The sequence below is a fragment of the Geotrypetes seraphini genome, chromosome 1 (genome assembly GCF_902459505.1).
Source record: "Geotrypetes seraphini chromosome 1, aGeoSer1.1, whole genome shotgun sequence".
Taxonomy (NCBI): Eukaryota; Metazoa; Chordata; class Amphibia; order Gymnophiona; family Dermophiidae; genus Geotrypetes; species Geotrypetes seraphini.
In genome coordinates, this window is record NC_047084.1 from 475182380 (window position 1) to 475207464 (window position 25085).

Genomic DNA, 25085 nt, shown 5'->3' on the forward strand with positions numbered 1-25085 from the left:
TTCCAATTACTTGTAATATGTTGTATGGCGACTCTTGTCATAATCAATAAAAGCTTGTTATTGTTTGATGAAATTTGGCTCCTTGTTCTCATTGACATACCAAATAGAATCGTATCATACGATAAGGCCACAGGATTCTCCAATAAACAATTTAATTGGCCCCAAATTGATTTCCAAAAGACCAAGATAAAGGGACAATAGTATAACAAATGATCTAGTGTCCATATTTCAAGATTACAATGCCAGCATCTATTAGACTTAGAGCCATTTAACTTCTGTAATCTAACCTAACTTGAGCAACAAAGCAATCAAGGCTTTGTTACGGTTTGGATCTTCTTATCTTTGTGAATTTGAATTTTCAGCTCTGACAAAAATTGCAAAAAAGAGTACGACTGCATATGGTGGATGAGGAAATGCATGTTTGCTTGTTGACTATCGAGCCATGTTTCAAGTTAATTTGCACTCAAAAACAAGCACATCCATCGCATTGATTAGTAATTCTATTCTATCAACTTTAATTTTACCGTTGTTACAATTACCCATACATAGCTTAAAGAGCTTTAAATAAATAACTCTCAAATTGAGACACACTGATTTATAGAATAGTGTTTAGTGTGCATTTGTTTTTGCGCCCAAATTTGGGCACCATTTACAGAACTGAGCCCCATCTCCCACCTGCCACTGTCACATGGGACCATGCTAGTCCACTACAAGCTTAAGAAGGATACAACCCTTAGGGAGAGGGTATGTGACAATTTGTATTCTGCTGTCCTTAGAGAACTTCTGCTACAGGTTAAGGAGGGAATTCACAAAACTAATAAAGGCATTAAGATAACCATTTTTTAAACATTGCCCAAATAACATCTTGCATGTAAGCTGTTGCATTTATTGCATCAAATTAGATGTACATAATCCAAGTGTCAAGGTTGCAGGCTGCTATACTAATGTGCAACCATTAATGTGTATTAATTATCACATGTTAGAAGACCATGTGAGATGACATGCAAAATCAATTTGGAACTAAGTTTCTCAAAATTAAAGTTAGCAGGCAAGTTGATGCAAAAACACACAATTAAACCTGCCAAGGTCATTTTAGGTTTCTCACAGAAACGAGTCTGCATTAACATTCAGATATTTTGGGGAATGGGGGGAGGGTAGGTTTCAGGAGGGGGGTATGGAGGGTGGCTTTGGGAGGGGGTTTGGATTGTCTTCTCGTATTGGTTGGGGTGAAGGTGGGGTGAGTTGCTTTGTGTAGCTTTGTTGCTATATAGGGGGGACAGGCACCATGCTGATGATATATTTGCTACTGTTATGACGCTGTTAACTCTTAATAAAACAAATTTGAACATAACATTCAGATATTTTAATGTGCATTATTTTACTATACGCTCAAAGAGAATAAGTCAATTTACCTAATTATGCAGATCATTACCTATTTAGTCAAAGAGTATGTTGATATCTGTCATAGGTGAACACGAGTTAAAAACATCAGTAATGCACAATAATGATCATCAACACACTTCGGCACAAAAGCTTTTTGGATATGTAATTATCTGATACCATAAAAATAATGTAGCAAGCTAAATATCCACAAAGTTAACAATGGTTTTCATATTTTTTGAAATGTGCTGATACAATGAAACTAAAAAAAAAAAGGAAGACTGTACCGTGCTGCTTCATTGATAAGACCACCAGCTTTTACTTCTGTCAGGTGCTGAGGAAAGAGAAAAAAAAATTATTTTCAGACCAAGCAAAATATCAAATATAACACCACCAAAATCACAATATTTACAAATCAATATAAAAAGCACTTGCTTTAACTTATTCTCTCTGCAATGAAACTGCAATCACTTGGATATTTTCATATTATTTATATATATAATTTTGAAATATCTATGAAAAAGTATATTTATTATGTACTTATTTTTAAAATGTATAGACTGCTCAAAACTAAGGGCTCCTTTTATCAAGGTGCACTAGCAGGGTTAGCGCGTCGGACATTTAATCATGCGCTAACCGCTGCGGCAAGCCAAAAAGCTAACGCTTCGTCAATGGAGGCGTTAGCGACTAGCGTGGCAGGCGGTTTAACGCGCGGTATTGTTTAAGACAAACAACATAAGAGTCAGATGTATAACAACATTAATTCTTTGCAATTCTCATAAACTTGATGCTACAGGATCTACTGTATATCAGAATCCAAATTCTCCCATTCTTAACAGTTCTCATATCATATTATAAAAACTTCATTAAAATTTGGGAACCATTAACGTCCTTTTGTCATGATTGATGCCATTTTCCTAATAGTTCTATATTTAATATGTAAGATAAGGGTGGGGTGGGGGGAGGGTTTCTATTATATGAAAAATAAAAATTACTAAAAGGATTTCAGGATGGGAGAGGGAGGGTTATATTTACAACTATAAGTTATAATGATAAGATGTACAAGTGGTTAAATCTATGTTATTGTGTTGCAATTTTTGTACACTTGATGAAAGTTTTAAAATGAATAAAGAATTATAAAAACAAAACAAAACAACAGTTCTCATACACTTATTTTTACAAAATTGCATTGTCAATAATAACATCCTCCCTTCATATATTACATGAAAGCATCCACAAATAATTGAGTTTACAATAATCTCTTAAAAATCACACGGTAAGTAATCAATGGCCCCCAAATCTTTTTAAACTTATGATAATTTCCTTGTTGCATGGCAAGCACCCTCTCCATTTTGTAAATATGACATACTGAATTCCACCAAAAGGTATAATGATCAGACATCTTAAACACCTTGGTATTATATAAGATATAGGGGGGTGGGATTGGGAAAGATAATAATTGCTAATTGTGTTATTATAAATAAATGGGTGGGTGGGAAGGGATTCTTTTATATTTATATATTTTAAGGATTATAAGTAAGATTGTCAACTAGCATTGAATATGAACTTAGCCAGTTAAGTTACAGCTAGTCAAAAAAATCTTCTATTCAAATGCTGGTCTTTCCTCCTAAACACTGAGAGTGAGACTGACTGATGGGAAAAGGACTTCATCTTGGACAAGAATGAGGGCATCATCCTTATTGTTATTCCTTCATCTGACAACACCAAAAAAGGATCCCCTCTCTGGGATATTAGGGTCCTCTCCAGACAATAGCTCATAAAATCCTCAAACAGTTAGATAGCCAGTGGCTAGTTCTAGGGCAACCTGGGGCCTTGAATTCACTAAGATCCTTAACCAGTTTTATAAATTCTCTCGTAACAAGTGCTTGCCCCTAAAGAAGAGTTTGCTCAAGAGCATCTTGAATGCAAGAATGCCCCAACAACCTCTAGCCATATCTATTTGCGGCCTTGCTCCCTCCTGGACTTCTAATCTGGAATCCCTGAGGAAACAGCCTGGAAGCTGCCCTGCAAGGCCAGGTATCTCAAAAGCATGCCTCAAGAACACCTCTGTTTTCCTATCCTGTGGATCTATTATGACTAAACCCCCTTCCATAAGAACTGTTGCCTTACGAGTCATGGCTATCACCAGACCATTCACTTTAAGCATGTTTCTCTGCTTGATTGTGAAAAGCCTATTAATGGCTCTTTCTAGCTTTAGACCAGAATATGGCATCTCCCATGCTATAATGCTCAAGCTACTGATCATCCCATAAGTGAGAAAAGCACTAGACAACTTCCTGATCCCCCTCCAGAAAAGCATCCTCTAAGGTTTTTCTTCCTCTTCTCCCTCCTCAGAAATCTCCAGTGCTCTAAGCACCTGCAATATCAGAGGCAGCAGTAGCTCCTCTTTAAAAACCCCTTCACCAGACCACAGCAGCAAATCTGGTGATAAGGACCTCATATCCTCTTGGTTCTAATCATAGTCCCACCAAGCCTGCTTGCTTTGACTTGGAGCCATATTCTACAGGGGAAAGGTGACTTCTGCTCTCAAACCATCCCCACTTGAGGCAAAAGGCATAATGCTCAAGCAACAAAATCTTTAAGAAAAAGTGGGGAAAATGTAAGAATTCTTGCTGTCCCTTGATCTTCAGAAGATTGTATTTCCCAAGGCTCCTCAACGAAGATGACAGAAAGACCCAACTTCATGGTCTCCAATGGTTACTCACTCAGCTAAAATAGTGTCTGGTCTCATAAGGCAGAACTTACTGCTACCACTGCCCCTGAGGCTACCTCTTCCCATGCTTACTACCGGTAATAGCGTATTCCCAATGATTTAGCTTGTTTAGGCCAAGCACCTTCACAGGAGCAGCAAAGCTCAGGTGCAATGCTACATCAGTGACAAGAGACCATGGGCTGAGCAGCACTAGCTGCACTCAGCCCTCAGTCTGAACTGACATTCCCACAGTAAGAAGGTTTTCCTTCTGACTCACTGTGGCTGTGAAACCAGTCTTCTTGTTCACAGTTGCACTGAGAAACAGATGGGGCCCCTGTTTCTCCCCTCGCCCCGAAAGCCAACACTGCTGTCCTCTATTTTATTATTTTTATCACTCACATTTATTCTCTATTTATGGACTAATGACTCTGCTCACCTCCAGTCAAGTAGGAAGGGGAAAGAAGAGAAGAGGTAGGAACTTAGAGGGGAAAGATCAAAACAAACCAGTCCAGCTTTGGTCCATTCCTGGGTCAAGAAATCAAAGTTCCTTCTGGATTAGAAGTCCATGTAGCTATATCATATGATACAATTCTATTTGGGACGTCTATGAGAATAAAAAGTCAAATTTCATCAAGTAATAATAAACTTTTGTTAATAATGACAGGAGTCGCCATTCAGCATATTACCAGAAATTGGAAAAATTATACTAGATTTAATTACACCTTCTGGTGGACTTTGTTGTGCCATATATTCAAAATGGAAAGAACAATTGCCATGCAAAACGGGAATTATAATAATTTTAAAAAGATTTGGGGGCCATTGATAACATATTGCAATGATTAGACACCTTTTTACACTAAAAGTATATTTATAATAATGGGAAAGGGGGGATTTATTGTTATATTATTGGTCTTAATCAATATTTTAGATTATAACACATGTATGATATGCTTGATTTATAATACTTGTGGAAAGGGGGGGTGGGGGAAGGGTTTAATTTATGTTTTTAAGATGACAATAGATAAGAATGTCAAGTGATATGTATGATTCTAATTGATGTAATATTGTACACTTGATGAAAGATGAAAAAATGAATAAAAAATTGGGGAAAAAAAGAAGTCCCTGCTTATGGCTCTGTCTAGTCATGGGAGATTGATTCATGACCATTACTAATGCCAGCGAACCAGACTCACTCAGCTGCATGGACCAATCACATACCATGTGATGTAGACAGAGAAATACTGTCTATTTGCCGGTAGGGGAGTGATTTTGTGGGATAATTATTTATTAGGATTTATTTACCACTTTTTTTTAAAAAGAATTCACACAGTGGTGTAAAGCAAGACTAGGAGATGATAAAGATGTATAAATGAGTTGAAAAGTCTATCTCTCTATATGGGGACAAAATAACTATCTAGAATTTTAACAAGAAAATAGACCAAATCTGGCATGGAAGAATGCATGGTAAATGATACATCAAGTTTCTTATAACTGATTATATAATATTAACTAGAAATAAAAATATTTGAAATTATAAAATATGTACCCTTTCTTACTCCATCCCCAGGAATGCTTCCTCCTCTACAGTGGGCAAAACAGCATTATGCAGAAAATTCTAGCTGGATATCAAGCAGATACCATATATACTCAAATATAAGTTGGTCCAAGTATAAGACGAGGTACCTTTTTTCCCCAAAAAAAGGTTGACTCGAATATAAGATGAGGGGGGGGGGGGTTAATATTCATATGCCCTGCCAGGATCTGTGCCCTGCCCCCCTCCCTCCCTCCCTGCCAAGCTCTGCATCTAGTCCCCCTCCCTCCCTGCCAGGCTCTGCAACCAGTTCTCCTCCCTGCCATGTATCCTGTCCCCCTCTCTCCTGATTGTCTTGCAGGCTTCCACTAGGTCTACCGTATGACCTGGTGGGCCAGAATAGGAGGGATCCCCTCCTGTATTCTGTCCTGGCTGACTCTGCCAATTTTTTTTTTTTACCTTCCTTCCACCTCCCCCCGCATACCTTTTTGAATCCCTGGTGGTCCAGTGGTGTACCAGGCAGGAGCACGCTTTCTATGCTCCTGCCCCATGCTGAGCCCCTCCCTGAATGGCAGTCTCGAGTTCTCGTGGCCCAGCAGTGTACCGGGCATGAGCGAGCTTTCTCATTCCTGTCCAGCACTGAGACACTCCCCTGAATGGCTGCCGCGAGTTCTCATGAGAATTGTTTTACCTGAAGAAAATTACCTTTCCTATAGGTAGTAAAAGTATACACACTTTTTGCCTGTGTGGTCAGTTATACATCTTGAACATTACATCTACCAAATGCACTCACACCTCCAGAAACAATATAAAGCAGTGTTACCCAAGTCCTGGAGTACCCCCTTGCTAGTCAGGTTTTCAGGTTGTCCACAATGAAAATGCATAAATAGGTTTGAATACACCATCCCCATTACATACAAATCTCTTTCAAGCATATTCATTCAGGACACCCTGAAAATTCGACTAACAAAGGGGTTTTTCCAATATATTAATAGTGACCCAAGATACTCAGACTAATATGAATAAGTTCAGTCAGCAGCAAACAATTAGTATTACCACACATAAGACAAATTTCAACATCATAACGCAGACCATGGAAGGGTAAAGGATGATTATACCCACTGAAACACATACATCATATTTATGTACTTTTACACCCTGCATTTTCAGCACCCACTGCAGGTATCCAATTGGCACCTTTGCTGACTAGACTTTTCAATTCCTTCAAACATGACAAGCAAATTTTGCCTTTTTTATGCGGCTTGTGGGGATGGATAGCAGTTTTGCCAAAGCCAGGGAAGGATGCTATGTTATGTAGCAGTTATAGACCCATCTCCCTGTTGGGCATTGAAAAGTTGCTGTTCTTATATGGGTATTTGCCTCCTACCTGCAGTCCATATTTTGCATCCACAACAGATATAATACCTGCAAATAAATACAGAGACAAGAATTTAGAAAGAAGGCACTTATCATATGCTTCAAAGAGGGTAGGATATTAGCCTTTATAATAATTACACAAATTTAATAACAGAAAACTAAAAGACAACTGGATTTGTTAAAAGTTAGGATAGAAGTTTATAAATTCATGAATGGGGTACAACAGTTATTTAACCTGTCAAACATCACAAAAACAAGAGGACACTCTATGAAACTGACAACCAGCAGGCTGAAAAACCACAGAATGCTTTTCTTCATACAATGTAGGATTAAATTGTGGAATCAGCTGCAAATGATGTGGTCAAGGGGACTAACCTAGTGGGATTCAAAGGGGCTTGGATAAGTTTCTGAAAGAAACACCATCAAAAATGTGTGGCGCAGTGATTAGAACTACATCCTCAGCACCCTGAGGTTGTGGGTTCAACTCTCATGCTGCTCCTTGTGACCCTGGGCAAGTCACTTAATCCCCCTTTGCTCCAGGTACATTAGAGAGAGTGTGAGCCCACTGGGACAGATAGGGAAAAGTAGTTGAGTACTTGAATGAAAACCACTTAGGCTATAAGTGGTATATAAATACTAAAAAATAAATAAAAATATTAAGCAAGTAGACTGGGGAGAGCTACTGCTCATTCCTAGGAGAAATAGATGCATTTTTTGGGATCTCCTGTGTACTTGTGATCTGAACTAGTCACTGTCGAAGACTGGATGTGAGGAGGGGCGTGGCTTAACGCGAACACAAGATGGACGTGTGATCGCGACGCTCCCCTTCAACTAGGCAAAGATTACTAAAAAAAAAATTATCCCTTAATGCTAATTTCAAAGAAAAACAATTAAAATTGCTGATGTAAATGTGGTATATTGATATTGCCCTCCTCTGCCGAAATTGAGATATTGGCATGAGAGAAAGGAGCCAGGGAGAAAAATCGACAGTTTTTTTTTTGAGCTGAAACGGCAAAGTATCGGAGGCAGGTGGCTGACGGGCTTGAGGATCTCTGTGGAAGGCAGACTTGTGCCTCCGAGCCTGGTAACGGAACCCTGAAAGAGGAAGAAAAAGGAAAAAAAAGTCTGTCGATTTATTTTTCAAGTAAGTTGCTGACAGTGTGGCTGTTGGTTTCTGAGCTGAAACGGCTTGGCGTCGAGAGCAAGGCTATTGACGGTGCGAGAGACAGACATAATTTTAAATATTAATCCGAAGAAAGACTTATGCCGCCGGAGATGAAATAAAGCCTGAGGGAAGAGAACCAGAAATAAGATCGCCGGTTTTTTGTTTCAGAGCTGGAAAGGCGCGGCAAAGTTAAAAAGCTACTTACTTGTGTCGCCAAAACTAAAATAGCCCTGAGGGAAGGGAAAGGAAAAGGAGTAAAATCTATTTCTCTTTCATTTTGTTTTGTTTGTCTAGGCAAGCTATTGACAGTGTGACAGTTTGAAATCTCTATTTTACTGAGGAGAAAACTAGTGCTGAGGAAAGGGAGACAGATCTGTTTTTTTTTCTTCACTGTGTTTTTTTTTTAGGCTGATAAGGCATAATATTAAATACAAACATAACGATTGAGGAGAAGATAAAATCCAATTGTTTTCTTCTGTGTTGAATGACATCAAAGATAACTGTGGAGAAATAAAATTGGCAAAAAAATGTGGTAACTGATACTACCCTACACCTGACAAAAATAAAATAAAGCTCTGAGGGAATAAAGGCCAAAAAGAAAATCTGTTATTTCCTTACTGGCAAAACAGAGGAAAAAAAAAAAATTAAGAGTGCCTATATTCTCAAAGGCGGATAGTGACATGGTGTTGAGGGATGAGATTTCCAATGAGCTGAACGACAAAAATTAAAAAGAGGCTTGAGGACCACGGTAAACTGACATTGAACAAGCCGAAGATAAAAGGAAAAAAGATAAAAGCTTCCTCAATTTAAACTAATTTTGGTGAGAGGACAGTGCCTGTCAGTCTGAAATTAAGGCAGTTTGAAATAGACCTCCTCTGCCATTTTTTTTTGAAGAGGGTAAAGAGCTGGACAGGAACCCTGAAGGAAGAGATTCAAAAAAAAGAGTTTGCTATTTCCTCAACAACATAGCATCGAAGACGAGTCATTGAATATAAAGATTGTGGACAAGGTAAAATCTGTAAAAATATAGAAATAAGTTCAGGAAAATGGCAAGTACCAGACAAAATAAAAATGAGGCTGGTACGTCAGCAAAAAGACAGAAGCAGGATCAAAACACACCAAGTAAGATCCCACTTCCTGCTGAAGAACCTGATATATTGAGTAAAGCAGAAGTTATGGAAGAATTAAGACAAATTAAAAAGATGCTTAAGGAAACTGTGACCAATATGGCTGAAATGAAGGAAGAGATACTGAACATCCACAGACAAATGGAAGTAAATAATAAAAGAACAACTGTATTAGAAACCAAAATGGAGGTCATAGAAAGTGAAACAAACAGATGTAAAAATGACAGTCTGGAACTGAATAAATTGAAAGATCAACTGGAAGACTATGAAAATCGAGGAAGAAGGAAAAATATTAAACTTTTAGGAATACAAGAAAATTTAGAAGGGAAAAATACTATACAATTTCTGGAAAACTTAATTCCAAAAATATTACAACTGGAATTAAAACAACCACTTGAAATAGAAAGGGCGCATAGGATCCCAGTAAAAAATGTAGAAAATAAAGGCAGGCCAAGACCGCTAATATTCAAAATGCTTAGATACCAACAAGCATTAGAAATATTAAATGCTGCCAAGAAAGACAAAAATCTAAACTACAAAGGATCCAGAATATGGTTTTTGCCGGATTTTGCAAAAAACACAGCAAATAAAAGAAAGAGACTATTAGACATGAGACCTCAACTAAAAGAAAAGGGATATAAATACGGATTATATTATCCGACAAAAATGAGAGTATCATCTGGAGATAAATCTTTGTATTTTGACGATCCAGAAAAACTAAAAGCCTTTCTTTCAAAATCAGAACCTATGACATTTTAACATAAAACATCAAGATTGGTTTTGATGACATTGTGAAAAATTATAAAAATATGAGACATTGAAATACTGAAGAAAGGAAAACATGAACTAAAGAAAAGACAATAAAAATATAAAAAGAAAAATATAAGATATAGGAAAAATATCAATACCATATTAAATATATGTTTAAGATATAAATTTATGACGTAAATTATAATACTAGGAAAATATAAATTAAAAATTGATAAAGAATAAAGATACATTAATGAAATGTTAAGAACAAAAAATGATTAAAGATAGTAAAGATTAATATAGATAGATAGAAGGGGATATTGATTGAATATTGGTTGCCTAGAGGGGAGGGGAATGTTCGGATTGCTGTTCCAATGTGTGTCCTTAAGCAGTCATTATATTGGGTGGGAAAGGGAGGGAAAAAGATGGGATTTATTAGAATGATTAAAGAAAAGATTAATAAGGGAGTGGATACTTCAGGGGTAAATATGTGTGTCATAGAAAATAATTTTTGGATTTTAAATATGAAAGAAGAAGGGAAAAGGACTATAATGATAAATATTAGAATGTATAATGTCTTTTAAGATATACTCTATTAATGTCAATGGCCTGAATCATGTAATCAAAAGGAAAAAAGTATTAGCATTTTTAAAAAAGCAAAATGCGGATATTTACTGTCTGCAGGAGACCCATCTTAATATAAAAGAATCACAGAAACTAATGGGTGGGTGGGTAAAAGAATGTTTTTTTGCTCCAGCAGAGGGTAAAAAAGCAGGGGTAGCAATTCTTATAAATAAAAAATGTATGGCCAAGATTAAGGTAATAAATTCAGACCCACATGGAAGATGGATACATGTCGATATAGGTATGGGAAATAATGCCCTGACGTTGTTTAATATATATGCCCCTAATTCGAATCAATCAGAATTTTTTAAAAAGTTACAGAATATGTTGTTACCACTGGCTGCTTCTAATTTAGTGGTAGCTGGAGATTTTAATGCTGTAATGGATCCATTATTGGATAAAAAACCAGGTAAAAGTATAAAATCTTTAGGTTTAGACAATTTGGCTCAATCATGTGATTTGAAAGATATATGGCGTATTCTTCATTTTAATGATCAGGAATTTTCATTTTGTTCACAGGTTCATAAATCATTTTCAAGAATAGATTATATTTTTGTTTCAACAAATAAAGTGCAACAAGTGATTAAAGCTTCCATAGATCCTATTATTATTTCGGATCATGCGGGAGTATGGATAGAATTACAATTAGATCAATTGGAGAATGGTAGACCTCTTTGGAGATTTGATAATGCATTGCTTGTGGATGATAAATTTTTGGAAAATTTTAAAACACAAATTAACGATTTCTTTCAAATAAATTTAGTGGAGGATACATCTATTGAGAATGTATGGGATGCATTTAAAGCAACTATGAGGGGTAATATTATATCATATTCAGCTTTTGTTAGGAAACAGATTAAAATACAATATATAGAATTAGAAAAAGAAATAAAAATATTAGAAGCTAAATTGGTAAGTAAATGGGAACATGAAGTATTGCAAGCTCTTTTGAAAGCAAAAGGTAAATATAATGAATTAACTTCAAAAATGATAAGAAGAGATTTGTTTTCCAAGCAAACAATGTATTATGGAAATTCTAATAAGGCGGGAAGATTATTGGCAAATTATCTTAAAGCAAAAAAAAGAAGAACTAATATAAATGGAATAAAAGATGATAATGGTATAATAACCAATCAAACAAATATAATATTAAAACAATTTCTAAAATTTTATAAAGACCTGTATTCTTCCGAGCCTTATTTGGAGAGACAAAAAGATGGAAAAAATTTTTTAGATTCTATTAATGGACCTAAGATCCCTGATCATGTAAAACGGAGTTTAGATGAACCTATATCATTAAAAGAATTAGAAACAGCATTGAGATCTCTTAGAGTTGGATCCGCTCCAGGTGGTGATGGTTATACAGTAGAATTTTATAAAACATTTCAAAATGTCCTTTCCCCACATTTACTAAATTTATATCAAACACAATTTATAGAAGGTGATATTAAAGGTACTATGGCTGAATCAATAATAATTGTTTTGCCCAAGCCAAATAAAGATCCTACTTTGGTTTCGAACTACAGGCCTATATCTTTAATAAATGTGGATAATAAACTTTTGGCGAAAATTTTGGCTTTGAGATTAGCCAAAGCTCTACCACACATTATAGATATGCATCAAACGGGTTTCGTTGCTAAAAGACATTCCTCTAATAACTCTAGAATATTGTTTCATATGTTAAATATATCAAAAAAAATGGATGAACCGACTTTTACAGTTTCCTTAGATGCAGAAAAAGCGTTTGATAGGGTTGAATGGAATTTTATGTATCAGGCTTTAGAATGGTTTGGTATAGGTTCTGGATTTATACAAATGGTAAAAACTTTGTATAGCTTCCCTATTGCAAGATTAAATATTAATAATATGATATCTGATGGTTTTCAATTTCAGAGGGGAGTTAGACAGGGATGTCCTTTGTCTCCATTGTTATTTGATGTTGTATTAGAACCCTTATTATTAGCAATACAACAAGCGAGGGAGATACAGGGTATTCCATATTCAGATATGGAATATAAAATTTCGGCTTATGCTGATGATATTTTGCTTTATTTGAGAAATCCAGACTCTACCTTATCTTCTTTATTGGAATTAATTGATAAATTTGGCAAATTTTCAGGTTATAAAATTAATTGGAATAAATCTGAAATTATACCTTTAAATATTCATTGTGTAAAAGGATTATTTGACACTTTTCCATTCATATGGAAAGAAGAAGGATTTAAATATCTTGGCATTCAAGTTAAAAATACAATTGAAGATACTGTAAAAGAGAATGAAAAACAAGTATTAAAAAAAGTTACGGAGTTATGTGAGCAATGGAACCCATTACATATTTCTTGGTGGGGAAGAGTTCAAACTATTAAAATGATGATGTTACCTGTGGTTTGCTACCAAATGAGTATGATACCTATTTATTTTCAGGGGTCCTTTTATAAAAAACTTAATAGCATATTAATAAAATTTCTTTGGCTTGGTAAAACACCTAGAATAGCTTTAGTAACTTTGCAAAAATCAATTAAGGAGGGAGGGGTAAATTTTCCAAATTTCTATAGGTACCATCAAGCCTATATTCTACGTCAGGGTATGTATTGGATCCTCCCAGAACTTATAGATAATGCACCAGATTGGTTATATTTGGAATGGCGCCTTATGTTTCCCCTAAATTTAGTTCACCTTCCAAGTATTAACATGCCTAGAAGATACAGAGAAAATAAAATTTTAATGGATACTTGGAAAACGTTGAGATTTATAAGTAAATTAACACCTATCCCAATAAACAAATCAACTAATCAATCTCTATGGATAAACTCCAAGATCAAAATTGGCGGAGTTCAAATCCTTTGGAAGAACTGGATTATTGCAGGCATTAGATCTTTAGATGACGTTATTTCAGAAGGTAAACTGCTGGATTTTTCACAATTGCAACATAGATTTGGTCTTAGTAAAACACAAAGTTTTAAATGGTTGCAATTGAAGCAGGCCATTCAGGTTGGGTTCCCTGAATGGAAAACATTGAATAATCAATATAGTTTAAAGTTCTTATGTTTTCAAGCAGACTTCCTAGGACATCAAGCCGCATTGTGGTATAAATTAATATCTGGATATTTGAATAAAAAACCAAAAAATGGTCTAAGAGATATTTGGAGCATTGAGATTAAGCATCAAATTAATGCATCTCAATGGCCACTAATTTGGTCTTGGAGAATGAGATGTACAGTGTCAGCGTCTATGAGACAAACTTGGTTCTTTTTATTACATAGAGCTTTTTGGACCCCTACATGTTTACAAAAATTAGACAGTTCTAAGTCTAATAGATGCTGGCACTGTAATCTAGAACCAGGGACATTAGATCACTTATTGTATCATTGTCCCTACATTAAAAGTTTTTGGAATTCAATTTGGCCACAAATTAATAAATTGATGGAAAATCATATATCAATATCATATGATACAATATTATTTGGAATGATGATGAGGAAAAAAAGTCAAATTACACCAGAAAATAACAAGCTTTTATTAATTATGACAGGAGTTGCCATTCAACATATAACTAACAACTGGAAGAATTATAAAAACCTAAATTATACATTTTGGTGGAATACAATTTGTCATATATACAAAATGGAAAGAGCAATAGCAATACAAAGAGGGACATATACTAAATTTATAAAAATATGGGGGCCATTGACAAAATATTGCAATGAATAAACAATAGAATTTTTCTTCTTCTTTTCTTCTTTTTAATAATTTTTGAGTGACACACATAGAGGGGAGGTAATGAAAATAATTTTTACATAATATGATATAATATGATATATAATATGCAATGTATGATTGAAAAGTAATAGAAGGGTGGGGGGAGGGAGAGGGAGAAAATATATTTAGAACATGATGTATTAGATATAAAAGTGATATTGTGTATTTATCAATTGTATTTAATATGTTGTACACTTTGGAGTAAATTCTCTATTAGTACGTTTAACTTAGGCGTGCTTTGGACGTCCAGCAAACGTAAATAACAATTAACTATATTTAGGCGTGAGATAGACGTCCCGCAAAATAGACGTGCGCAAAATAGACGTCCCTCGTCGCACAGAATAGACGTCCTTCAAAATAGACGTGCGCAAAATAGACGCAAGTATCTGAACCGTCTCTAATGGACCCGTGATAAACGTGAGTACGGATTTGTTTTTTTTAAAATTATACTTTATATATACTCTTTATTATCACACATTCAGCATTGATAAGTATAGGATGATGAAAAACATAACTAAAACACTGTATCAGAATTGTAAGAAATATGTTATGTTTCAAAGGAAAACTAGGAAATGAAACGTACCGAGTGGGTGTTGAACTTACATTATCAGTAATGGAAGGTGGGAACCAGTAGATGTGTGCTACACAGAAAGCTATACAGGAATGTCATACTCACCTCCTATTAGAAGTGGAAAGGATAGGACTTTGAACACCATATAGACTTTTTATAAACTTCATTTAACTTTCACAAAGACTGGCAGGAAAGGCACCCTAACTCATCCAATAAGCTTTCTCTCGATTTGCCAGAGACATTATTTCAGAGAGGATAGTTTAGAAGTGATATCTTGCTCCAAAGAACACTCTCCTGGTCTTAAAACATTCCTACTATCAGCTCATTCTTCACAACAAGAAACACAATCAAAACACAGATTCAACTTGAATGTGGCTTCCAGTTCACAGGAAGAGGAAATAGCAAGCAGCACAATGCTGATCTCATTGTGACATCATCAAGGTGCACCTGGAAGGTAGATATGCCACAAGTAAAAGACAAGCCGGGACTTGAACTCACAACCTACAGATGATCGAGATAGTGCTTTTACTCACTGACCTACACCTGTGTCTCTAATTCCTCTGTCATAGCATACCTTAGTAATGTGCTAAAGTATACTCTACTTAGCTATCATATCACAGTCAGTTGAGGCTCAATGGTGTAAAGCACTGTTGTCACGGATGCAACACCCATATTCTTAAGTATGGTTCAATAAATGTAATACAGAGTCAAAATTATGCTGTTTATTTTATCAAACCCAAGCTCAACTTTTTAATGTATTGTGTATAGTCTCGCTAATGTGTTTGTGATGAAAATTAGATGTGATACGTGTATATATATAAACCCTAGCCACGCATGCGCACATACCTGCGTGCTTCTGTGATCTCTGCTCTGTGATCAGTAGGTCTGTGGCCAGCAGGAGTGCAGATGCAGCAGCCAGGTGACTCCCCCCCTCCCTCCCTCCCTCACCACCAAAATCACCACCGCCAAAGCTTCCTCCTTCTGGCCAGCCGGGAGGAGGGCTCCGAGTCGCTGAAGACTGTCCCAGATCGCTCATAAATTAACCTTTTCATCTGAGGTGTGAGGCTGCGGTGACCTTGCTCCCCGGCTCACTAAGGTTTCATCTTAAGAAATTCAAATGCATTGTAGAAAATGCAAGTGACTATTCTGTGTCATCCTAGACACCCCTGCAACACCCCAACAACACACTCCTGCAGCATAAACCCCTCATGTTATAATCAAGTAAAAGACAAGCTGCGAGTTGAACTCATAACCTATGGATAACTGGTACAGCTTGTTTACTAACTGAGCTACCGAGCTACTTAACTGTAGCCCTAACCCTAACCATAAAGTAGCATCTGACATTATAGAAGCCGTTAGAATTTTGAAATAGTTTTGGACGTTCCTTGGGTGTTCTTAGATCAAATATACCTGTAGATACTTGCAATGATTACCCCTTGTCAAAGCTTGTACCTAAAGCCATTTCTGGAGACTCCCATTCCCAAGTCCCCAACATAGCTCAGTGCTTAAAAGCACTGCATGTATGTTCCAAAGGTCAGGGGTTCAAGTCCTGACTAAGGTTACCAAAGACAGAATATTTTTTTTTTCCACCCACCCACCCAAACATGCATAGCTAAGCATGTGAACCTCTTCATTTATTTAATTTATAACGTCACTGTGTTTGGGGGGGAGGTGAAGTTTCATTAGGTTTACATGGTAAGCTTCTAAGCTTGTACCTAAAGCCATTTCTGGAGACTCCCATTCCCAAGTCCCCAACATAGCTCAGTGCTTAAAAGCACTGCATGTATGTTCCAAAGGTCAGGGGTTCAAGTCCTGACTAAGGTTACCAAAGACAGAATATTTTTTTTTCCACCCACCCACCCACCCACCCAAACATGCATAGCTAAGCATGTGAACCTCTTCATTTATTTAATTTATAACGTCATTGTGTTTGGGGGGGAGGTGAAGTTTCATTAGGTTTACATGGTAAGCTTCTAAGCGTTCTGCTGTACATTTTTGTATAACAGCGATATCGGCGTCGTTGCGCATGTAATGAACTGTATTGCTGTAGAGTATAGTAGCTGCTTCAAGTACGCTCATGAGGCATATATACGTCATCGATGTTTTTTTCTATACTTGTTCTTCATATGCAGTTATTTCCTATAAAATGGCAGCCAGGACACAGCCAAACCAGGCTCTTCCTACCAAACGAGCATCACTACTTTGTAGTGCCTAGCCATCACAGGTCATATCTGCAATTGAGAAACTCCTGGATTTGCCTGACCTGGTGGTATAACAGAAGAGCCTCATGTCCCAGGGAAGTGGAAAGGATAGGACTTTGAACACCATATAGACTTCATATAAACTTCGTTTAGGTTCCACAAAGACTGGTAGAAAAGGCACCTAAGTCATGCAATAAGCTTTCTTTCGATTTGCCAGAGACATTATTTCAGAGAGGTTGCTTAAAAGAAGACTCTCCTGGTCTTAAAACATTGCAACAATCAGCTCATTCGTCACAACAAGAAACAGAATCAAAACACTGATTCAACCTGAATGTGGCTTCCAGTTCACAGGAAGAGGAAGTAGCAAGCAGCACAATGCTGATCTCATTGTGACATCATCAAGGTGCACCTGGAAGGTAGATATGCCACAAGTAAAAGACAAGCCGGGACTTGAACTCACAACCTACAGATGATCGATATAGTGCTTTTACTCACTGACCTACACCTGTGTCTCTGGTTCCCCTGTCATAGCATACCTTAGTGATGTGCCAAGGTATAATCAGCTTAGCTATCATATCACAATTAGCTGACACAAAAAAGTGGTAGGTCAATGGTTTAAAGCACTGCTTTCACTGACTCGAAATCCATATTCTCAAGTATGGTTGAATACATAGTTCAAAAGTGCTGTCTTGATCACACACAAATTCAACTTTTCAAATGTTTTGTATCTGGTATTGCTAATGTGCTGTTTCAGATGAAAATGAGATGTGATTGGTGTGTATCTTGTAATTTTATTCAAATGAGTATTGTGTCAGCTGAAGGAGTTGAGGGTGTTAAAACCGAACTGTACTACTGAATGAATCTATTCCGTTTAGGCGCTTAACATTCGCCGTCCTATATGCTACAATAATGGCATTCCTTTGGTAAGTAATCACAACATCCTTAAGTGGTTTAAGATTTTTATTGTAGAATATTATGTCATTTCATTGACACTCAAAAGTCCAGAAAAGCGGTGTGAAATTGTAACACATGCAACTGCAGTTTGCTGAGATGGATCACAGCTACACCGGTATACAGAGTAAGCCCCTCCTAGGTCCAAATCAACTCCCAGCCTACAGGAGGAAAGGGTACAATGTCAGTGCCTGTGAAATATTAAGATTTCCTCATGGTAGGGTAAGGCAGGATGTAGGAAAAAGACAGGAAAGTAAGGAGGTCAGAGAATAAAGGCCAGAGGTTTATGCCAGAGAAGCAAGGGAAATAAAAGCCATCCTCCTTGTTACAGAGTCCATATGTGAGCTAATAACCTACACACACTGGTTGGAATGTTGAAGGTTAGTAGAAGTGAGCACAAATGTCTCATACCTACCTATGCACAAGTATCAGGAATACGTCACAGGATCCGCCCGTATCACAGGAACAGCTTCACGATGAGATGCTAGCCACATGAGGAGGAGGAGGAGATCAGCTGGGCCCGAACACCTGCAAAGAGGGGAAGCATGTTAATACATTGGAAAAGTCCCCCACCTCAAACTGTTACAATACCTACAGTTATCCTATAGCTTCAGTTGAACTTGAAGTACCAGCATGGAGAAGGGAGGGGGGGGGTGCTAGTCTTATTCTACACAGAAACTTGTAGACCCATACCATCATTAACTCCTACAAGGTGTGGAAAGCTGAGCAGCATATAGGCTTCTGATAGCCATAGTTTTAACATTTTAGCAGTATAACTCATCCAATCTGCTTTCTCTGAGCTCCCAATATAGATGTCATTTATACCTAAAACTAAGGGGGTGTTCAATCAACACACATGCTAACCTAACACCAGCATGTGTCGATATACAATTTGTTGTTGGTAAAACAACAAAAAACCAAGAGGTCCTAAACTGCTAGCTCATACCAGGCCATCGAGAAGCACATTACGATGCCCTTGTATGGTGACGATGAAAGTCTTGGACATCCAACCTGCAACAAGAGTATGAAAGCTGTTAGCTATTTGACATGTGGGCAATTCATCATAAAGCCTGCTAATGGAATGATATACAGGAGCAACATAGTGAATGAGGCCAAAAACAAAGATAGCTTACCTATTATTCTACCTTTAATACTTGAGCTGCTACCAATAACTTCTTGCTTTGCTGGTCAGGGACATCTGAACTTTAACTTCAGCCTAGAGAAAGAGGCATCATCACATTCACTCACATGAGACAGAGACAGACAGAGAGAGAGAAGCTGTTTGGGGTTCACATAAATATACTCACCATTATCCCAAGAAATGGGCTCTTATTAGGTTGTCCCTGACCACCTGCCCTCTCCTACGCTCTTCTTGCTCAGGTAGAGGCCTGCGTCTAGCTTGGATGTCCTCATCATCGTCACTGTCTTGGACCGGCTCAGGAGGGTCTGGCATCCGTCTTCTCAGCGCTAGGTTATGTAGCATGCAGCAGGCAACAAACATCCTGGACACCTTGTCGGGCCTGTACAGCAGTTGCCCTCCTGAGCGGTGTAGACATCTAAAGCGGGACTTGAGCAACCCAAACGCACGTTCCACGATGGTCCTTGTGGTGTTCAGGGCCCGGTTATATCGCTCCTCCTCTGGCTGTTGGGGACGCACAATTGGGGTCATCAACCATGTCCTCAGGGGATAGGCACGATCACCTGCAAGGAGAAACAATATTAGAAAAGGGGCACATATCTGTTGTCCATTGTTCTGCATCACCTCCAAAGTTAGCCATGACCCTGTGGTAAAATGAGAGAAAGGCGGTTAATGTAGCAAAGCTTTATCTGCAGTAGTACGTTAACTCACCAACCAGCCATCCACCTTGGATTTCACCCCTCTGGAACCTGCCACCTAGGCCGGAGTGGGCCAGGATATAAGCGTCGTGGCAGGACCCTGGAAAGCTGGCACACACATCTGTCACCTCCATGGTAGCACTACAGACCACCTGCATGTTCATGGAATGATATGCCCTCCGGTTCCTAAATTGCCTTTCAGTTTCAGCAGGTGGTCTGAGTGCTACGTGTGTGCAGTCTATAGCTCCCAGGACAGAGGGGAAACGTGCCAGTTGAGCAAAACCCCTCATTGTGCGTCGCCGCTCTGCCTCACTCATTGGAAACTGGATATACATAGCAATACGCCTTAAAAAGACTTCCAAAAACTTATTGATTATCCTGGATACAGACGGTTGACTGATGCCAGCCCCAGCTCCCAGGGGCCTTTGGAAGGTTCCTGTAGCCAAAAACCCCAGGGCTGTAGTTACTTGTACATAAACTGGAAGGGAATGTCCCCTAAGAGTGGTGCGCTCCAAATCCACCTGCAGTTGCTCACAGAGATGAACTATGGTCTCCCGATTAAATCTAAAGAGACCAATACACCGCTCATCTGTCATATCAAGGAAGTTTGCCCTGGGCCTATATACCCTGGGGGCCTGGCGTCGGCGTCGGCCTGGGCCTCTGCCTCCAACCTGGCCACGCCCCAGGGCCACAGCCGGACCTCTTCCTCTACCTCTAACCTGCCCACGCCCCGGGGCCGGGGCCAGGGCCAGGGCTGGGGCCGGGGCCGCCACCAGACCCCTTCCTCTGCGCAGCAATCTATCATGGGCCACCACATGTAAGACAAACTCAAACTCATCAATCATCTCTCAAACCAATACCAGACCAAAGACACAACTGACAAGTACACAACAAAAGGGAGAAGATGGGGGAAAGGAGAAACAATACAATCACAGTACAAAGTCACACTATCACAAATCAACCACCAGAAGCACGAACGCACGGGAGTCTAAAGGAGACAAAATAATGATTTTTTAAAGATCCTTATATACTCTCGACGCCGATGTAGCGTCTGACGTCATAACCGTTACAATTTTGAAATCTGTTTGCACAGTCATTGGGTGTGCATAGATCAAATACACCTGTAAATACTTGCAATGATTACCCTTTCTCAAAGCTTGTACCTATAGCCATTTCTGGAGACTCCCATTCCCAAGTCCCCAACATAGCTCAGTGCTTAAAAGCACTGCTTGTATCTTCCCCAAAGGTCAGGGGTTCAAGTCCTGACTAAGGTTACCAAAGACAGAATATGATTTTGTTTTTCCACCCACCCATGCATAGCTAAGCTAAAATATGTGAACCTCACTTCCCAATCTTCATTTATTTAATTTACAAATTGTCATTGTGTTTGGGGGAGGTGAAGTTTCATTAGGTTTACATGGTAAGCTTCTAAGCGTTCTGCTGTACTTTTTTGTGTAACAGCTATATCGGCGTGGTTTAGGATATAATCTATAGTGTTGATGTAACGCGGAGCGGCTGCTGCAAGCACGCCCAAGCGGCACAAACACGTCATCGCGTTTTTATGCGTTGTGACGTCATAGAATCGCCCGTTCTTCATACGCAGTTATTTCTCCTAAAATGGCTGCCAGGAGACAGCCAAACTTCACCACTGAAGACTCCAGGCTACTGGCCAGGCTCTTTTTAGTGCATGAGCACCATTATTTCAGAGTGGCAGGCCATCGCAGGTCATACCTGCAGTTCAGGGACTCCTGGAGCCGCCTGACCCGGCGCTATAATCGTAGAGCCTCCTGTCCCAGGGAAGTAAGTATTCCAAGTCAGGCCCTCACAAATAATCATGTAAAATGTAATGATGGAAACCTGTCTCAATCAAATTGTTCATGTTTTTGTGGGTAAATTTTGATTCCTTTTAAAAACTACAATTGTGCATAATAAATCTTTTACATTGAATACTGAAATTAAAGCACATCCCAAAGGAGCAGTAGTAGGATTTCAAATGACAAATTCAGCTCCTAGAAGGCATCTATTCCATTCACAACATGCACACAACTAATTTTTGGGTCACAAGCTTCACATTTGTAATCGAAACATCTTGACATCAACTTTGCCAAAGTGCTGCTATGTCATTTCAAATACCTTAAACACTCCTGTATCAATCTGCTGGTCTAGGGAGATAGTGGCATGACGTTTAAAGTGACAGCGTCAGTACCCTGACGTCAGGGGTTTCAAGCCACGCTGCTCCTTCTGACCAAACTATTTTATTGCCCCTGCTGCATGATTGTAAGCTCACCAGGACATGCTGTAATGTGGGGCAGTGCTGATAGGCTACAGCCTCAGCACCCTGGGGTTGTGAGTTCAATCCCACCTCCTCCTTGTGATGCTGTCCATGTCACCTCACACCCCCCCTCCCCCCCCCCCCACTGTCCCAGGTACAGTAGAGAGATAGCGATGCCTCCAGCACAGAAAGGGGAAATGCTGGTGTACGTGAATAAATTCATGTAAAACATGTGGCAGAAGGGGGTGGAGGCAGACACCAAAGCGGATAGGGGCTCTTGGAGGGCAGTGTACTCCATTTTTTGTGCTTATAGAGGTCAATACTTAAGTAAACATGTTATGCCATAGTGCTAGATGGCACTCATCATATCCCTCCCTCTCTGTTCTTTCTTTCTCTCTATTATCCAGGTTGAGGATCTCAGGAAAAGGGGGCGACTGCTGAGGCGCCAGGAGCGGGCCTTCCTTGAGGGGGTGAGGGAGGAATTGCGTGCACAAGCCGGTGAGTAATGAGTCCAGTGTGTGTTTCTTTGTGATCAGCTTACCAGAATAAATAGATGAAAATGCTTGAGTAGCTGTAAACCATTCTTAATCATAAAATCTGCAGTAAAGCTGCTATTGTGATATCATGTCACAATGGCTTTATGGTGTTCTACTTGCCTCACTTACTTACGCTACATTTTGATGTTTACAGTGGAGTAGGTGCTTTGCATCCTGTTATTAGCATTTGAAGAAAATAACGTAGTAAATAATGTCATGTTCAAAAGTGTTGTGGACATATCTGACTGTATCCTATTTCTCTCTTGTCAAGCAGCAGCGCAGGCACCCCCTCAGGAGGCCCCGCAGGTGATGGAGGGAGCCCCACCCTGGTCCTCGGCAGAGGAGGAAGAGGAGATGGAGGAGGAAGAGGAGGAAGAGGAGATGGAGGAGGAAGAGGAGGAGATAGAGGAGGAGGAGGAGGAGGCCTGGCAGCCCTCAGGACCGCCCACACCACCACTGCCCCCTGGACCTCCACCACTGCCCCCACCACTGCCCCCTGGACCTCCACCACTGCCCCCACCACTGCCCCCTGGACTGCCTGCCCCACCACTGCCCCCTGGACCCCCACCGCCTGCCCCACCACTACCTCCAGGACCACCACCACCATCCCCTGTTGGACCTTCCCCTTCCCCCACCCATAGCCCTTCCCCTCACTCTCCTGCCCTTCCTGTTCCCATCCCACCCCCTTTCCTTGCTGTTCCCCCCCAGGAGCAGCCCGACCAGCCTCAGGAGGGGGTGGCCAGGGAGATGGCGGCCTACTCTGCCATCTTGGAGGAGGTGCAGGTATTGAGAGGGTGTGTGGAGAGGATGGAACATGCCCTCTTGCGGCTGATAGCCGAAAGAGGGCATGGTGCCAGCAGCCATACACCCTCTCAATGACTGCACCTCTTCTGCCCCCCTCGCCTGAGGTAGCTCAAGCTGCTCTTGGGGGGCACCCACCCTCTTTCCCTGTGTTATGTGTATGTAAATAGTTATTTAAAAAAAAAGTTTTCCAAGTTTTAAAAAGTTGATATTTTAATAAAAAAGTTGGTTATGGTTTAAACTTTCCTGTGTGGTTTTAACCTTGTAGCATCAGAAGTTTAGTGGACAGAGTCCAAGGTAGATAGGGGTTCAGGAGGGACTGCTGAATGGGCCCTTTTCAATATAACAACAAGGTGACATATAGAAAGTTTGACAATCTTTATTGGGGTCTGTCATTCATTCTATTACCTGCTAGCCACTTTGATGTCAAATCATTGCAGAATCTAGGAAAAAAGTAAGTGAATGCAAGGGTATATGCAACTGTAGGTAGATGACAACATCTCAGCTATGATGTGCAAAGTAAGCCAGTCCCTGTTCCAAAGTAAATGGCTACATAAGGAAGAGAATATAAGTCACTCTGGTAGATTTGTTGTTAAGGAATAGGGTTATTTCTAGTAAGAGTTGGCTCCACACCAGGAGAATCCAAATGAGACATGTGGGTTTTTCTTCATTTCACGGAAGGTGATGGAAGTAAAGGCCAGATACCTCAATCTATCCTCCTGGTTCTTGAGCTGCACTATTTTGGTAAAGCAGGTGTGGAAACCACAAAGATGCTCACAGCTGCACTGCTCTCAGTACTATAAAAACTCCATCTGACAATACTGCACTTGCCTGTCTAAGACACCTGAAAACAGAAAAGAGGAGAAGCTGGTTTACACAACGTTCACAAACAGGGGGGTTCAACCCCCAAGGTCCTCCCTTCCCTGAAGCAATGTGTTAACCTCATATATGTTGAGCTGCTTAGATGTCACCGTGGTATAGGTGTTAAGGCAATAACCTTAACTTGCTGATGGTGTGGGTTAGTATCACCTGTAATCCTCCACTGCTACTGTTTAGAACTCATGTGAGGGAATAGACTAACTGAAAACAAAAAGTTTGTGTGCATATAACAGCAGGAATGCGTGCCATGGTGTTCTATGAGGCCAACATTATCAATTTACTATTGTTCCTGAAAGTCATTAAGGATACCTGTGTGAAGAGTGACTCAAGAGTAAGCAAATAAAGGTTACCATATATCATTCTCACCTACAACTGTTTGGCTAGGTGCAAACTGGTGTGCTGAGCTGCTGCTCTGGTCTGAAATGAAGAATACAGAGAAACTGTTAACAAAGACCTATGTCTCCTAAATTAAACACTGAAGTTGTGGCAGAACACACACCTAGAAGTAACAGAGCTGCTAACATACCTTTAGAATCCTTATTAAATATGGCAGCCATTAGGCACTCATTAGGAGTTTTCCACCTGAACCATGTTGATTGGATATCCATTGAA

The 25085-nt window shown here is 39.3% G+C and overlaps 1 protein-coding gene across 5 annotated transcripts in view; it reads right to left on the reverse strand.

The window, feature by feature from the left end:
* The window catches only part of CBWD3 (COBW domain containing 3), a 144790-nt gene that overhangs the window by 54534 nt on the left and 65171 nt on the right, over positions 1-25085 (reverse strand). For all 5 annotated transcript variants that reach the window (XM_033925029.1, XM_033925038.1, XM_033925020.1 and 2 more), the window contains exons 7-8: positions 7012-7049; positions 1668-1714 (exon numbers count right to left, since the gene is read on the reverse strand). In XM_033925029.1, the coding sequence (XP_033780920.1) occupies positions 1668-1714; positions 7012-7049 (85 nt within the window). The remainder of the gene's footprint in view (positions 1-1667; positions 1715-7011; positions 7050-25085) is intronic.